The sequence below is a fragment of the Apteryx rowi genome, unplaced genomic scaffold (genome assembly GCF_003343035.1).
Source record: "Apteryx rowi isolate R43461 unplaced genomic scaffold, aptRow1 scaffold_196, whole genome shotgun sequence".
Classification (NCBI taxonomy): domain Eukaryota; kingdom Metazoa; phylum Chordata; class Aves; order Apterygiformes; family Apterygidae; genus Apteryx; species Apteryx rowi.
Genome location: NW_020448263.1, coordinates 55,600 through 73,903, shown reverse-complemented (window position 1 = coordinate 73,903; position 18,304 = coordinate 55,600). Strand labels below are relative to the sequence as shown.

The 18,304-nt window shown below is 36.3% G+C and overlaps 1 protein-coding gene across 4 annotated transcripts in view; it reads right to left on the bottom strand.

Annotated features, from left to right (window-relative positions):
• Nucleotides 1–4,640: 4,640 nt before the first annotated feature.
• Nucleotides 4,641–18,304, bottom strand: part of MSL3 (MSL complex subunit 3) — a 23,127-nt gene continuing 9,463 nt past the window's right edge. For 2 of the 4 annotated variants that reach the window (XM_026062903.1, XM_026062901.1), the window contains exons 10-14: nt 17,865–17,974; nt 17,587–17,686; nt 17,042–17,126; nt 15,500–15,535; nt 4,641–7,006 (exon numbers count right to left, since the gene is read on the bottom strand). In XM_026062903.1, coding sequence (XP_025918688.1) covers nt 6,907–7,006; nt 15,500–15,535; nt 17,042–17,126; nt 17,587–17,686; nt 17,865–17,974 — 431 coding nt within the window. In that variant the 3' untranslated portion in view covers nt 4,641–6,906. The remainder of the gene's footprint in view (nt 7,007–15,499; nt 15,536–17,041; nt 17,127–17,586; nt 17,687–17,864; nt 17,975–18,304) is intronic. The other 2 variants (XM_026062904.1, XM_026062902.1) reach the window with 1 other exon arrangement.

Sequence of the window (18,304 nt, the reverse complement as noted above, 5' to 3'; positions counted from 1 at the left end):
TTGGCCTTCTTGGCCACAAGGGCACATTGCTGCCTCATGCTTAACTTGGTGTCCACCAGCACTCCCAGGTCCTTCTCTGCAGAGCTGCTTTCCAGCAGATCAACYCYCAMCCTGTACTGGTGCATGGGGTTATTCCTCCCYAGGTGCAGGAAAAAATATTTTCTTTCTAAAGTCTCCAGCAATTCTTGTCGCAAGCTTGACTCACATTACCCTAGGGGCTCAAAAAAACCAGGAGCTAATCTTCACATTTCCTTAATCACTCTTAAGACTTTTAGGAGTCTGACTCATGATTTCTAATGCCCACAGTTGGCAATACTGCACATACATTACATGTGTCATACCATTCATCTGCCAGTAAGCAAAATCTTTATGAAAAGTCTAATTGGTTACTACTCACATTGCTTTTAATAAATGATTTTTTTTAAAGGCACAGATCACTGATACAAGAGAAGTTGTATCACTGCACTAGTCACTAACAGCAAAGAAAATAAATTCCTCATTAATCTGATTAAAAACAATTAGTAAAATCTACCTCCTACACAGCTGTGCACGTGAAACCTAAACACAACAGAACTACTTACATTTTCTTAAGTCAGCCTACAAAGCAGAAGGTTGTAAGCAGCGAAAATTCTTACTAATTATCAACTACAAAAGCATTATTTGTCCTACTATAATTAAAATGGAAGTATAAGATGTACCTTATTGGTATTTGTTCCATTTGGGGGGTCTCCAGTAGCCTACTGACTGACGCTCTTCTCCCATCAGCAGAACACAATGAGCATATTCTGCTCAGATTAAAGACATTTTGTGAAGAGCTACAGATTACCTTTGCAATTATCACTGAGATGGACACTTTCACTGGGTCAGCCACATGGCAGCAGATTTGTCATATGCTGTATTTCTAAGATACTGCTTTAAAAAGGAGGGCAGAGTGTTTCTTTGTTAATAATATAGGATGGTAGCATTTAATATTTTTTAATCAAATTTGATGCTAAAATTTGATATTTTGTTTATGCTGACATTTAATCATTTTTATACTTTAATCTACAATGCTTGGCATCAAGTGGCCAAAACAAGTCAGAGAGACATATTTAAAGTAGAAAGATTACACATACAGTAAAGCTACCTTCAGGCACATTTAATCTGTCCTTTAACTTGATTATATATTTGCACCATACAATTTATTTGGCTGGTTAACTTTGGATCTACTTTCGAGCTTACAAATAAAATCCTAATTATATTTGACCCGCACTTTAATGATTAGAGCTCCAAATGAATCAGAAACACCTAAATACTTTTCTTAGAGTATTTGCAACTTGTTAATCTGAGTCAAAAAATCATTTCCCCCTCTCTGTGACTCTCAGAAGCATTGTTTTTCTAACTTTCTAGATTACTTCAGAGAAACTACACGCAAAGTAAGGAAGCTTAAGAAGACACCTTTATTTTAAGGAGCTTGAAGATTAATAATTTAATATAATTGTTATTAATAATAGTTTATAAAGACTAGCAAAAGATGAATAAATTGAATCACTGCTCAACATTCACAGATATTACAGGCACAGATAGTATGCTACTGATATGAAGGAAAAGGTTGCTGTTCATTTTGCCAGGAACTGAACACGTTTATTGGTACACTTCTTGCTATATAAACACAGTTTTCTGGCATCACACTGAAATATCCACATGAACATATTGTATGATTCAATGCTTTAATACCTTGGTAGTCTTCCCCAGTAGATCCAATATCTTGTACTAATAAAAGTTACTTGCAATCAAAACCTCTGGTCGTTTCCAGCAACAAAATGGCAGAGAAATTACTCCATTCCTTAAGACACGTTTTTAAAAGTTTGTATTAGCACCAGGAGTTATCAGTCTGCAGCTCACAAATTTTTTCATTTCCTTTATAAAGATGTCATCCACTTCACGTATGATGTGACTGACTGCTCTCAACCAAGATGCAGGAAGGGCAACATGAACATTTTCTTCCAGGCCAAAAAAGTACAAAAGTTTGSACACATTTCTCTTTGTCATTGTTGAGCATAGGTTTATGCTTCACTAATTTTATTCAGCTGCCATAATTCTTAGCCTTAATGCAAAAAAACCCCAACCAAACAAACAAACAAAAAAAACCACACCACCACAGCTGCTACGTGAATTGGAAGGGAAAAAATACATAATGCATGCAATAAGGAGGTTGCATTGAGTTAGATCTTAATAAGCATCTGCATCTGTCACTCGGTCACTGCTGACAGCATCTTCCCCAAGGCAATATATATATTTCAAACTTTAAAGAAAAAAAAAAAAAATTGTGGCAGAAACACTTCATCAATACCTGTGACTGTAGAAGCATAGTACCTCTATCTACTATTTCATACAGAAAAATGAGGCAGTTATACAAAGAGCTGGAAATCCCTCCAAATCTATTGTTTCATAAACAAGTGAAAATTTTGATTATGCAAACACACCAAGATTGTACTGATTACAGTCAAATACATGAAAATAATACACATCAATTGCTGTTGTTCCTGGGAAGCTCATTATATTGGTATATATTTAAATAGAAAAGCAAATACATAACTTGGTTTGTCAATGCAATTAAATTCAATCCCCCCATATCACCAAGGAGACACTACAATGCACAGGAACACAGCACAAAATAAATTTCTTGATGCACTTGGCCTAAGCACACTTACATTCAGCATTTTCTCTAGAGCTTCGTGAGTAGACTATGCACTCTGAACTGCATGCTTGCTTCATGAGCTCTGTTAGTAGATCAAGAAGTTAGGAGTGATCAAACATGCACCAGGCCAGAAGTTCAGATCTGGCGGGCTGTCCAAGAGCTGCCATTGTTGTGCTTTTGTACAACCTACTAGCACAATAAAGGTTTGATCTGGGACTAAGGTAAAGGCAACATGTTGCACCCTTTTTTCCTCCCCAGGAGGCTTATAATTCCACCTCAGTACACATACATTTGGGGGACACTTAAGACACCAGTGGAGCAATGGATAATTTCCAAAAAATTAAGGTTTTAATGTTATTTTTAACTCAAATAATCTCCCACTGTATTTCTCAAATGTCTTGAAAAAACATTTTATGATGCAAACATGAAAAGCAGTAACAGCTTTTTATTTCCAGTAAGACTTTTATTTCCTCTTTTGACTGAAAACATTCCTCTAACATAATTCAAAGTAAGGTCATTCTGCATTACTATTTGACAAATTCACACTGAACAGCTCAGTCATGACAGCTTACCATATAAATGCTGTTAGCCCACACCAACTGCAAAATGAAATCCAACATTTGCCTATAATTTGCATTGCATTTCTTTCAGAATGGGACATGGAACATATTTAAAATAGCACTTGGATACAACTGCAGTGGTCATCTTAGTATGTGGAAGCCTGAGCTTTGGAACAGAACTAACTATTCAATGCATCTTAAAAAAAAAGTTATCAACAGTACCAAAATGAAACGCAATGCATTAACTCCAGATGGCGCACATGAAAGAACAGCATAATTTTTTTTGATGCATAATAGCCTTGAAAGTAAAGCCTAAAATTAGGAATAAAGCTGAACAGTACTAAAAGTTATTTTGTGTTGTTTAAGTTTCTTTGGTAATCTGAGAACACTTCAGATATAGTCCATTTCACACTTTTGCAGCACATTATAGTGTTACTCAGCTATCTTAGCTAACACCGATGAAGTTAGAATAAGTACTGGAATTAGTAGTATCCATGCAGATCGATTATCTTAGGTACCTAGGCAGTAGTGCACTCCTTAACACCACATTAATTGCATTACCTGCTTTTAATCCTATGCTGTGATGATTCTCCCACAAAAGGTCAGCTAGCTACGTAGAGGACACTACACCATACTTCATGTTGAAGCAGCTGAACCGCCTTTTAGTTTGTTAAATATCTACTCTTGAAGGGAAGTGCATGTAGAGAACAGATTTACCATCTTAAGTAATACACTATAATTATACTAGTATAATTTCTTTAAATGAACAAACAAGAAAACCTTAGGCCTGGAATGAGAGTGCATGCGAGTTATGCAGAACAGCTATGCCAGTATAAAACATTACTGTCCAAACTGCTTTCTCAGCTCAGCTCCTCCTCTGCAAGACACTGTCTCTGAAGTCTGCTGGCAAACTTGCTCATGTGAACACTCCCTAGCCTGCTTAAGTCAGTTTTTCAAATTTCTTCAGCTAATCTGAGTTATTTTGACTGAAACAGGTTAGGAAGCACTGATAAGAGTAGCTCTACAAACAGGGACCAATGAATGACAAGCAGTGGGCTGGAGAAACCTCTTTCATCTGTCCAGATGGACAGGAATTCCATCAAAAAGTTTCAGCCACRGACATTCAAGGAGTTAAAGAACACCACCAGCAATTTAATTATACTATTAAGCTTCTCCTATCCAGGTGAACCTTTGGATACTCCATTCAAAAGGTATGATAATTACAAACCTTTGGGGGCTAAACTGACAAGTCTCTACACAATTTTGTTAAGRTTAGTGAAAACTCCCCTCTTCCCCAATCTGGTTAAAGCCTTTGCAAGTCTTTTGCACTACTTCAGCTTAAAATAAACTTAGCTATAAAACAAGAAAGCAGTAAAAGAATAGTGACAGTAGAGAAGAGGGAAGTCAAGGATGCATATTATTTCTCATGCAACATTTCTAATTGACAATGCTTCACAGGACAGTATCTCTTTGAATTTAAAAAGAAGTTTGGGGTTTAAATATTCAATTACAGTAAGGAAGTGCAAAAAAGTGGTACTTTGGAGAAAAGTTTTCTTGGTTGTTATGAGAGCAAGATAGTTTGTAATATTTAATCCACAAGCAGCTCCAGTTTTGGGTTTTTTTTCTCCTCCCCCCAAAAGTTCACATCAAGAGTACAGAGACACTAACTGGACCTTCGGATTTTAAACTGTTGTGAGAATCATCATAACCTATTAACCAAGCAATACTAACAGCATTAATAGCCATGGCATGCAAAAACTGTCATTTTTATACAGTTAAACATAGTAACACAACAAGGTTTAAACTCTGCTCATAACTTTCCTTGTATTCATAGATACCAACAGTGGAACAAAAGATTTGATGCATTATACACATTGTGACATTCCTGCAACAGAAAGGATTAAGGATTCAGTTTCAAGCAGTATTCCACAGTGAATGTCCCACTAGATAGTAATCAGTATTTTCACAGACTATTTTGTTTTTAAAAGACTAGGGCCCAAAGCTAGAAACAAAACACACTCTCAGTGTGGATTTTGCGGTACCCAGATTCTGCTGAGATTCAAAACTTCTGTAATTTGGGAAAGACTAAAGCCCATGAAATTTTTTGGTATAACACAAATACATTAAATACACTAAATGAGAAACTTTAGAAATAAGGATCACCAAATCTGCTTGGCTCCATGTCAAACAGATTCATTCTTCAACCATTACCAAAACCAAGGTAATCTTTATCTTTCCAGTTCAAAGGCGTTAATGAACCAGTATGCTCTGAAAAGTGACACTGACTGTCAACAGTAAATTTCAGATTTGCTTTGGCTTWATAGACTAAAGTTTGTTATTTACTTGTGAAAGTTGATTCTTCATAACGCCTAGACTCTGCAAATCTCTAGGAGGAATGTTTCGAGTTCTGCATTATAGGTAAGTGTTCTAACTGAGGTTTTCCAAACCAGAAAGGAGAGTGATTAAATGCACTAGTCTATGATTTGGAGCCTTGAGTCCTGTTTTCTGCCCACCATTTAAACACTCCATGTCTATCTTTATGTAACAGAATTCTGAAGCCCAGAGTTCTGCATCACTGACGAGGTTTTGATGACATTCAAGACAATTAATTGAAATACAATTAATTTTTACTACTGAATGCATTGTCAAAATGCTATGAACTCAGTTCTGGGTGAATTACTATTTCCAGAGCTCAAGTGCCTAAAAATGTCTAAGGAGACATTCTTTAAGTCTATAGAAGAAGATGCAATGCTACAGAAAGGACTTCCCTCCCTATGTTACCAGTGCTCCTGCCTCTCATTCTATGCACACTTAGCAATCAGTCTTCAAAATATTAATCAAGAACAAACATTTTAGACCGTCAAAACTACACATTTAAACAGCAGCCACTGCATAYTTTATTAAGAAAAGAAATATTTGCCAGTTAAATTGCCATCACTTTATTGACTCTCTGCTGACTTGTAGAAATCTGTTCTTTAATAATGGCTCTGGAAATCATTTTCAGTCACGTTATGCTGGATCACTGGCAAGGTATGCTCTTCTTGGAACTGTGACAGCCTTATCATGGAAAGAGYTATAGACATCTTTGCAAAACACAAAGTAAGCAGCACTTCTTCCATTCAAGCAACAAAGCCATTCTTGAGGCAGACAGCCCAAAAAATCCTTTATATTAAACTATCTTTTCCATCATGGCAGTTTCACAAAATGAAGTGCAATTTGTGGGAAACAAAATCCATGAGATGCCAGTTATGCATTCTCTTCATGTAACTGTGGCGATGGTCTTATTTTTCAGGCTAGAGAGGTCAAGCTAAAATGAAACACAGCATGAGGTACTATCTTCATGAAAATGTCCTGTTGCTAATGCATCTCCTTTTGCCTCCCTTCCTTTAATAGTTCTATGCAGTCCTACGCATTAGGAGTCAGAACAAGGCTTCTTTGTTCATCTGGAGTTGAGGCTGCATTTAATTCTCTAAGCAATTCAAAATGCAATCTATACGCATCTCCAAAAAGAAGTTCTCCACTCCTTTTAAGTAATTCAACCACCACAGAAGATTCCCCTATTTCCTCAACACCAAAAGTTGTTTTAATTCCTTTTTCATCTTCATCTTGTAGCCACGTGGCAAAACATGGGCTATGTATAGTAAGATTTAATCTTCATTCAGAGCTTCAGTAGATTGCCCGGGGATTTTTAGTACTGTAGTAGGCTTCACATGCAGCTACATAAGCAGATTCTGGAAAGAAATCATCATGGTATTCTGCTAAAAACCTGAAAAGAAAGCACACACAAGAAATAAAAGTACATTTAAAAGAAGCCATTTTAAAATCAATTTAAGCTCAGCAAAAGCACAGACTTCAAATCAAGAATTATTATACTTTGAAGTTGGGCATACAAAGATGGCACACGATTTTTACTAGCTTTGCCTAGTGAGAAACAGCCTTCCCCTATCATTCTCAAATCCAAACAGCATGAAAAACTTTGCTCAAGCTCCACAAACACATGAGTAAAAGCTAGAGGCAGAAAAGAGTGCAAAGAGCTAGCAAAAGAAAACTACTGAATAAAAGCAACTTCTCTGACGTAGTCATGAACTCAGTATACTATTTTCACTTGTGTTTAAAAAAGGAATTCAAGTTATCAGCATGTCAGTGTCTTATCACATGGCCAGTAACCATTAAGCTAACCTTATCTTTTAAGGTAAATAAAACTGTATGATTTGTCCTTTCATGTGCCTACGCACATGCCCATTCATGACATTCCTGCAGAATCTGGTCTCTGTCAAGAGTCACTGGCTAGGGAGATGATTTAACTATTAGACACTACCATGCTAGTCAGTTTTGCATAAGCAGTACTTTGGACATAGATGGTCTGAATCATAAAAGAAGAATTGTATAGCTGAGTGGATTAAAACCGTACCGTGTTTCTCCAGCTTCACTCTCAGCTACACTGCCTTAACGAGGCATGTCCTTTGATCTTAAGAAATCCAAAGCACCAAAGAATATTGACAAGATTCTATACAGAAGCCAATCAAAATTTAAACTAGAATATATTAATTGTTGAGAGTTCACACACAAAGGTTACAGAACAAAAATGCAAATGAATGAAAAAAGGTGCTTCTTCTACAACCCTTGTACCAAACATATGTATCAGACAAGTGCTAAAGTAGAAGAATTAGTTATATATTACTAATTCTAGTAAAAATTGAGAGCAGTAAGAAACACAAGCTTTTTAGCTTAAATCAACTCTTCAATGTGTCACCACTTCTATTTAAGAGGCACTTTGTCAGCTTCCTCCAAACTTGTTCATTTCACAGAAGTTACTTCCAGTAATTAACAGTGTAGAGGGACCTAGGGAAGTTTCTGATGTCGAACATCTTGGATTCAAGACCCACAAGTGAACTGGCTGGGCAAACAATATGCTTCTGGAAGATCAAATAGCAGTTTGTTTTTATTTTTAAACCTGACCTAGGGAATTAAGCAGAGAAAGCTCCATTACATGAGCCATAACAAGACCTAATTAAGTACCTGATTTCTGGCAAYATTCAATTGAGGCAGGTACTGCCAAAAGGAAGAAAGATACTCTCTTGTATTTAAAGCAAGGATCCAACTGACTCTGCCAAAAACTGACACTATGTAAGAGCTAAGTAAAAGTTGAAGTCCAATACAGTCTTCATCTGCAAAATCCTAAGTGTGTGAAATACTTCAGTAGCCTTTTCTGTTTGCAAATATTCACACTATGCTAGTTTCTCATTGGTTCCAACAGCAGCTGACAATTTTGTTTATGTTAAAATAGCACAAAGCAAAAAGGATCACATAATTAACCTTTTGAGATCATAGTCAAAGAAATTCTCTGAAAATTATTCTGCTAAGTCAAAAAAYTGTATTTAATATTACAGCTATATTATACCAACTTTCTCTTTGCAGAAATAAAGGCATTTAATTTAAAATAGAAGTAAAACATTTTTCCCCTGAAAAGACAAAAGACAGTCAGTGTAAAAGACTGCTGTGAATCTAGATTAGTTTAAGACTAAACTTTAGTAAATGGAAGAGTAAGAAAAAATATTCCTTTTTTCTTGAATAAAAAATAGGTCATATCTAGATTAGAGCCACCAAGATTTCAATAATACACTGTATGAACAATACCACTTCAGTGAGTTACTAGCCTTAGTCATTAACACCATTCACCACCTAATTCTTAGGCTTACCAGGGCATAAAATCAGTCTGATACTTTATAAAATGTTTATTTCATGAGATAGAGATACTTCTTAAAAATGATTTATATAGATACAAAAACAATCCATATAAAGTCAGATCCTCATAGTTTTTACAAAAAGATGTCATTCATGTGCACTACACACAAATTTTACTCTATGAAAATTACTCAAAAAGAGTACTGAAATTATAGCAACTTAGAAGTGAATGAAGTACCTGAGTCATCAAGTCCCACTGTAGCTAGCTATAAATCACTTTCTAGATTATCTGGGGTTGGTATGAAGCAAGCGTGATAAGGCCTAAATTTAACAGACTTGAGTCTAAATTCTAACATACTCAGATTGCATGAAATTAAAGTGAGCCACAAACAGGATTTAATTAATAGAAGTCCTTCATTAAAAAAAAAATTCTGACTTTGCAAAAGAGTGAGTGCAAACTATGGATAGTGATCAAATTCCTCATGTCATTAGATAACACTGTCTAAAAGACAATACCAAGCACTGGATCATATGGGGATGTTTAAAACCAACATCAAAAAAACAGAGGAACCTGCAGAAGGCATCCATTTAGCTGAAGTTTCCCAGTTTAAAAGGATGTAACAGGAAACATGTTTATTTTCTCTTTGTTACAATTTCCTGACTTTGGTTTAAGGTCATCAGTTGTAAATGGCGGTTTGGCAAAAGCTAAAGTGACAGCTGGTAAAGAYGAAAAATTTTAAACGGATGCTCATGGCACAGCTACAGCTCAGAAAAAGAGAAGCCAGACTGCATGCACTAATATGTACTTCTCATTGCTCATAACAGTTATGAAAGGAAAAAGCACCCAACATATTTAGGAGGTTCAGATTACTTTTGCTCAAGAAGGGGAAGGAAGCAAGAAGGAAAAAAAAAAAGCTTGGTCTGCTTCTGTCCCAATCTCTTGTATACCTGTGTGCAAAAAGCAGCAGCCCTGCCAAAGCTGCTTTCTACTTCAAACTACTTCCATGCAGGAAGTTGGCACAGAAACATTAGGAGTCTCATATGACTCTTAGGCATTGGATGTTTCACTAATGCTTTGCTTTTGGAAAAGCTGAAATAGCACAAAGAGATCAATTACACTAACTGCAAGTTGTGAGCCAACATTTAAAAACAGAGGTTGCTGCACTTCCTTATTTGCAAGCAGAGTCAATATTCTGCTATGGATCAGAAAACACGCTGCTATTTAACTACTCAGAAATTTTCATTACTCCTCACTTATAAATTCAGTTATCTGTTGCATTATTGCCTTTTACACTTTTATGCTTTTCACAGAGCTTGTGCTTACACATACAGTTTTTCTTTTAGGAAAAAGAGACTGTTTACCAGTAATCAAGTTCTTTCAGTCTACACACACAACCGGATATAAGACTGCACACTTTCTCATCGTGAGCATCCAGATAAAGAATACTTGTGCTTCCTTCTCTTGGTCAGAACATAAGAGGTACATGGCACAATGCACCTATTTCATTTCCCTCTCTCCACTGCAGATTTGTAGAAAGGCAACGCAACACTTCAGGAAGCGCTAAGAAGGGATGAAGACAGGAAACACATGGGACACCTAGCTTGAAGAATTACAGTCAAATTTCTTATCTTCAAGTAGCAGTCCATAAGCAAGCTTACCTCAGGTGACTCCAAGCAATAGCCTCATAAACATGCTACCGTCTGGCTGTGAGTTATACAGGCAGATCTACCAAAAAAGAGGCACAGAACTGTATCTTCATCCACATTAAAAGGCCTTTTGGCATATATACATCAGGAACAGAGATTTCTCAACAAGGACACTGAATTCACATGAGCTCCAAGAGCATCATCTGGTAGTGAAAAAGTTCTTGTTGTGGCAGCCTCAACACAACCCATTACTTGAACAGTCTCTGCATGAAGATAACTACTCTTCTGCATGTCAGCTACCACATGAACAGTCCCAGGGACTGCCTGAAAAGCACGAACATTATGAAGAAAAGAAAACCTTAATTTTAAGAAGGACAGCCTCAGCTGTAAAGGTGTGAGAATACGTAGAAAAGGAAACATTTCCAAGAAGGTAACACCTTGCATGCTTTCACCACAGCCCTGAATTCTAGAAAGTAAGCAGATGCTCCAATGAGATCAGTGGCCTGGGCTAGCTGTTGTTTGAAAGGCAACTGTAATGATCTCCCTAAAGAAACTGGAAAGAGCATGACAGGTCCTGACACGATGGGTGACCTCAAAATTGTCATTTACAGATGAAGGACCTGTCTCCTCTCAGAGACTAATACTAAAAATCAGTATTTCAAGCCTAAGAGGTGTAGCTTCACAAAAAGGTGCATGCCAACATCTGCCCCCACCAATTGCTAAGCAGATCTCCACCTGTTCAGGGCAAGAACTCATCAGCAAGGCTCATCATAACCACAATGGAGGCAACAGAACAAGAAGAAAAATTCCAGATATTTACTCTGATATCCAGTTTTTCCAAGAATCAGGCCAAAGAAACGAAAAGATCTATCTTGTTGACTGGACTCTTGTCAGTCATCCACATACAGAAACAGTGAGATCATTCTCTCCAGCCTTTGAAGAGCAACTGCAGAGAACTACAAAAATGCCAAGCTGCCAACCTAAACATTTTGGATAATGAGGCTATATTAGTGAAAATTAAAAGTAGCAACTCTTAGAAGACCTTTTAGGAAGACAGTCTTGCAAGACTCAAATAGTGGAATTCCTGGCAGGTCTTGGGGACAAATATCCACTCTCGGCAAGGCCAGCCCAGATCCCAGAATCAATTCTTAGATCTGGCTTCTAAAAAAAGATGCCATAACACACTTATAATATTTTGGACATGCTCTCATTTTAGTGACTGACTGAAACCCATGGTATTATGATTAGGAATATGCTCCTCATTCAAATACACACACACTTGATGATTGAGTAAACAAAAAGTAGCAATGCACATGGTACAGTTCCAAAGAGTAGTTTTTGACAAAGCAATCAAACCTTAGTCAAGGAGAGCAGATGTGCAGATTCCACAAACCAAAGGAGGCAGAATGAAAACCTACTGAAGGTAATAACCTATAGCTTCTCATTGTGCTCAGGCAATCATGGACTAAGAAGCATTTAAATGTGCCAAACGCTTGAAAGGAAMCAAAATGGCAGTTACCTCTCTATCCACTCACTGGTGCAAAGGTTAAGTCTTGTCTGAAATAAGGAACATATATTCACCGCACAAGTAGAATTCCTTCATTGCAAAGTGTTTTAAAGCAATCGAGCTAGAAGGAAGGAAGGAACTTTTTTCTTTTAAGCCTGCATATGACTATCAACCTCAGAACCTTGATTCTGTCATATTTAGGCCCCAATTCAGTAAAGTTTTCTAGTATGTCATAGCTGTATACTGCACAGGTAGGCTTTGTCAAGTAACAGGTTAATCCCAAAATTGAGCTGCAAACAGAAAGGTGCTATTCAATATGAGAAGCAACAGTAGTAGTATCAGGTTCCTTGTAAGCTTTCAAATAGTCATTTTTAACAATTTTGCAAGGTGACAGCTGATTAAGTCAGAATAAGCTGAAACTCAGTAGCAAACAAATTTACTTAGGTAAAGATGTTTCCTGCTACTCCACTCACCATGTGGAATGTTCCATCTCCTCATTCTCAGAAAGCCACTAACAACCTCTCATTAATTGCACATTAGCACAGACTAGAGGTCATAATTCATCACTGCAATTAGGTATAATAAAATTACTACACTCAAAATGTTCAGCTATTGAAACCAGAGGATCTATTTCTTAAGGTTACTTCAAACAACTTGTCATCTTTTTAATCCACATTTTATCACCACAGCCTTCTGTATTTTGGTCGCATACTGATCTGGCTCCCTCCCAAGGAAAACATACAACACAGCATTAAAATGCTTTTCGACCCATGGAGCAGACTGGCACAGTAGATACAAGCAGGTTATAAACATCAGAAATAAAAATTCTGAGAACCAAAATGAAAGAACCAACTTACAGGTATACCAAGTTTGAAAGATTAGTGAGTTTTAACATAACAGAAGTCTTTGACCATTAAGAATGTACTTTTCTATGATCTGAAAAGCTACATGTTGACCCCACCAGGATAAGTGTATCAGAAATTTTAAAAGCACCATTTTAGAAACACAACTGATCATTTTTTCCATTCTTCTCTATTCCAGAATAAGGAAAATAGCTATGACTTTCCAAAGGGCTGTAAAGTTTTTTGGGTTTTGTTTTTTTTAAATGCAGGCTATATTGACCAAAATTACCTCATTGAAGATGGACCTAAAAATCATATACAGATTATGTACTAACCTTAAGTATCTCTTACTGGTCAACAGCCTGAGAAGTGACCTCCATGATCCTGAGAGAGTTTTCCCAGTTAAGGTTATGATCAAATCAATGGAAACAGGAAAACAAAAACTGCCACTTCCTCGCCAATCATGTCCCATTACTGAAGCAGCATCTGGAGACATGCTAAATGCCTCACAATACAGAGGAGTAATATATAATATGACACATAGYATTTTATTAGAAATAGGGCTGAAATTATGCAATTGGTTAAAAGGCAGTACTTACTCTACACCAAAAACTAGTAACTGTCAAGAAGATTTAATCAGGTGCCCTCGGTTAGTAAAAATTAGTGGTTGAAAGACACTGAATGAGAGTAGTTATTGTGCTAGCTTCCACCCGCTTGCTCCTGAAGACTAAATTCAAACTGCAAGTGAGATTCAGTGAAACCAACTAGCAAGTTGGCCACTGAATTCCATTTCAGACTATTATTTTTCTACTGGTGTTCTGAATTGTTTCAGAACTAAACAATTAGTTTTAAGTGAAGACTAAGTTTTGTAAATTGAAAAAGTAATTTTCTTTAGTTCTGCAAAATCTGTAATAAGAATTTCTTCATGGAAAATTTTGATTTCTCTATTTTTGTTTTCCCCATGAAGATATTCTCATCATGCACACTTGTAGAATGCTGCACTAAGCACAAATGGTAAAGTTTTAATTTAATATGAAACTCAAAAATGTATTTCATATCCCTTAAAAAAAAATGTTGTCTGGAAATTTGAGATTAATCACGTCTAGCAGCAGTCTAAGTCATGACTGAATAATACCAAGTACTGAGTAAACTCAGTAAAACAAGCTTCCAGACAAAGTGGTATATTAAATAAGTCTCAGTTTCTCAACCCACAAGAGACTAATAGTGCAAATGTTAAATGAAACTGTAAATTTAAGTCGTATAATCGTAAGTCCAAATTCAAAATTAGATCAGTATCTCTGCCAAAACTAAATCAGTTGTGTACCACATTAAAGTTTTATTTAAAAAAAGATAAACTGCTTATGYTTAGTCTATTCTAGCTAGAATTCAAAGAGGATTCAGAAACATGGTGTTAATGTGAATAGACAGCTTCAATCCCTTTTCTGCTATTAGAAAGAAAAAAAAGAAAATAGAAAAAGGATTTCAGCTTGTCACTCCAAACTGCATTATTTCCTTCAGCGAGTTACTCTCAAACTGGCTGCTATCTAATGCATACAGACTGTGTAAGAYAGTTCTTACCTCTCAAAGGTAAGTCAGAACAGAACTGAGGATAGAAGATAATTCTTAATAAACATCCACTAATCCTTTCATTCCCAAAAAGAAAAAGAGAATGCAAAATTTGTGAGGAAAACACTAGTGCAAAATGTCACCTCAGCCTCAAGTTTTCTCTTGTGATAAGAAACAGATATAGTATAGAAGTATTTCTGTGATGAAGTCTGAACAAGTTCCTAGAAAATGTAATTGTCTGAGCACTTTCAATAGCATATGGAACAGAGAAAGAAAAATCCAAATGAAAGATGTCCTAAAGCATCCTGAATAGTAGTTGAATAAAAAAAAATTAAGTTGCATTGGTTTCTGTGTACACTATTTAAATACGCAGTACCATATCTGGTAAGGAAATTAGTCTATGAAGAATATTTGTGACAAAGCTACATAAGACAGAATGCTTTCCCCAGCAGTAACTGTAATTGAGAACCCTCTTGAAAAAGCTGCCCAATCTGACAAGCTCTGACAATACTACAGAAATCCTGACTTCAGCATAGAAAATAAACCCTAAAAACAGCATCAGCAAAACAAATACGACATTGGCTTAAAAATCACCTGAAGAAAACACCACCACCACCACCACACACACAGAGCCCTCAAACATTTTTGTTTAAATCTCAGTAGCAAGCAGATGCAATAAGATTAAAGACCCATAATCAAAGAACAGAGAGTCTGTCAAGACTTTGTTGCATTTTGAGATGCAACACTGATGTGCCACTGCTTGTCAGTTCTGACCTGAAGTCGGGTAACAGATAACAGATAATAGCTGTGTGTATAATAGCAATTAGTACAGCACAAGAGGAATTGATCTATACACAAAATCCGTTGTACCAGCTACGTAATATCCACACTATACTTGCTGGGGGGAAGGGAGAGGAGTGGGTGTTAGTTCTGATTTAGTTCTGGTCTGGTCTTAAGGTCTTGAGGACTGAATGCCTCTTAGCACTGGAGAACTTTTCTAGTTAAACGTTACCCAGAAGGAATCCAACTCGCATACTCCGAGTCCACTCTGCAACATAAGACAAAGCATGATAAGTGGGAACTACTGAGAGATTTGCTTCGAAAGCTCAGTTCTATCTGACCTAACATGCTGATGTTGAGATACTCACTGACTTTTGATTTCCATTTATAGATGAATGCACATTTCAGCAAGATATTCATGTTGGTCTTACGTTTCCATCTGACTACTATCAGTAAGAACTTTTTTTAGTTTGATCACTTCCCTACTTGTATGGGGGGGAGGGGGTAAGGGGGGGAAAGAAGCCATGTTTCCTCCTTCTCTCTATCCCTCTCCACTTCAACCCATCCAAAACTGGGTATAAAGAAACTGCATTTAAGGCAGTAAAGAGTTAAGACATGCTCTAACCAACACAAAAGAATCTGAAAGGGCAATAGAGGTCTGATAAATAACTGACTGATCCACAGTGACTTAAGAATCCTAAATAACATTCACTCCAAGCAAAAATAACCAGTTTCTGGTTTCCAACAGTAAGTGCTAATGCTGTCACACTTAACTTGACAAGGAGGTTTTGAATATTAACAGTCTGACAAAATAGAAGCAAAGAAAATTAATGAGTAAAACGTAAAAATGACATGCTTCAAGAGGAAATTTGTTCTGCAGAAACCTTAAACATTTGAGACTTATTTTCAATAAACTGTTATGGCAATTTAAAGTTTTCATCCATCTGTCTCGATTTCTAACAGGACTTCTGATGGGATAGTGCCACACAATTTTTCAGTATATTACTACTCTGATTTGACCAAAACTAACAGAAGTTGCATATTTGTTCCAGATGTGTACCATTTACAACATTGTTTTTCTAGAAGTTTTTCTTGGCAAACTTATTTTTTTACCATGCTGATACTACACAATAGAATGCCATGTTCATTATTTGAACTAGCACTGCAGTGCCATGCAGAGATACTAAAGCAGAGTACCTGAATAACAAAAGCTGATCCTGGTGCAAATATGACTGTACTGCTTCCAGCTGTAGAGCTAGTGTAGTCAGAAACAGTTTGGGTGTCTCYACAAGTCACTGCATTGTGTAACAGAGTAGCCCTTTGGTTTAAAGCTCAACTAGGACAACTTACGATTTTTCTTTATAAAACTAACACYATTAACAAAAGGTTCTAAAAAATAAGTTTTTCCCTCCACTAATATCTGTGTGACATCAATACTCTCAGATTATGCTCTCAAAAATAGCAGTGCAGTTTATATTTCTATAAAATATGCTTCTTGGCCAAGTCAGACATGCCATTCTAACACATACTACATAATAAACTTTTATACTTCAGTTCTCTATCACTCTACATCTACCAAAACTAAGTAGAGGGTGCAGACTCCCCTCAATTTGAATTACAGAAGCAGTTTATTCTTAACATTTTATCATATTAGCTTTATCTTATTTTTGTAATTATATAAAATGAATATCTTATTAAAAAAATTCTATGTCATTCCAGAACACAGAACTATGTAACAACGCAATCACTGCTGTGGTAGATTGTGTCAGATTACCTCAGAAACATTTCGAAGTGTTTTACTAAAGCCTTCAGGTTTTTGTCAGGAAAGCACATCTTCCCCAATATTTCTGGTAGCTTTACTGTAAAAAAGAAAAATAAAAGTGTTTATGCCCATTCTTTTAAAAGCAATTTCTAGTTACTTTTATCCACTACACAGAAAAGAATACATAAATTTCACTGCAGCCTCCACTTTTCTTTGCAAGTTAGTGATTGTTCAAAACCTTACTGCTTGTAAGAAACATGCTAAGAAAGTTAATGCTGAGAAAGTTAATGCTGTTCAGTTCACTGATGTTTGATAGTGTACTGGAAGTAAGGCTTGCTTGTTTTTTTAATGAAGGCTTACAGAGCCAGTAAAAGATAGAATGCTGTTCACAAACTCAGCTAAGAGTTTTAAACAGATTAAGTGTACATTTCTCCAAAAATAAAACTAAATGCAAAAAGGTACAAATAGAAAAATCACAGAAACAGACACTTTCATAGAAAAGAAATTAAAACAATTAAAGCAATTTTGATTCACCACAGGGTTTTGCATCTGTTTACCAAACATTCGTAGCAAATGTTGAGACCCATAGATATATGAAGGAGGTGGTGGTTGATCACTTGGTGGATAATTCTCTGGCATCAGTTTCCAGGACAAAACCTGGATACAAAACATGGAAATTCTGGTTATGAAATCATTACAGCATCATAACTTAGTCTGTACAGAACTTCAGAATCAGAGATGATTTAACCACTAAGCATACAAAGTAATCTAAGTAACACCTTTTCTTACACAGCCCAACTCTGAGGTCTAGGACAGTAACATAAAAAGCTGTTACCTCATTCAACTCATTGTTTCTTCTACCTTCAAAGCCAGTAAAAACTGCACTCCCCTCTTTGCTAGGAGTCAAAGTGATAGGTGAAGATGATCCACTATGGACAGGGGTTTCTTAAAAGGGAAGCAAAAATAAAACAAAAGGAACCAGAAATACATTATTTAAGAATTTGTTTTATACAACTATAAACCACTAAACATAACCAAGGCCTGCTGCTAAAATATTTAGTCTTAAACACAGGCATTTAAAAAAAATGCCGTCCAAAAGTAGGGTCACAGAAAAGCAGCTCCTTGACTTTTGTTGAGAATTACACTACAGGCAAACTACTGAGAAAACTGTATTTCTCCCTCGGGTGCAAAACTCCAGAGATAAATAGTTGATAAAAAGTAACGAGTGCCCATTTCAATCATTCAGTTTACAATCCACAGAGGTTTAAAAAAAAA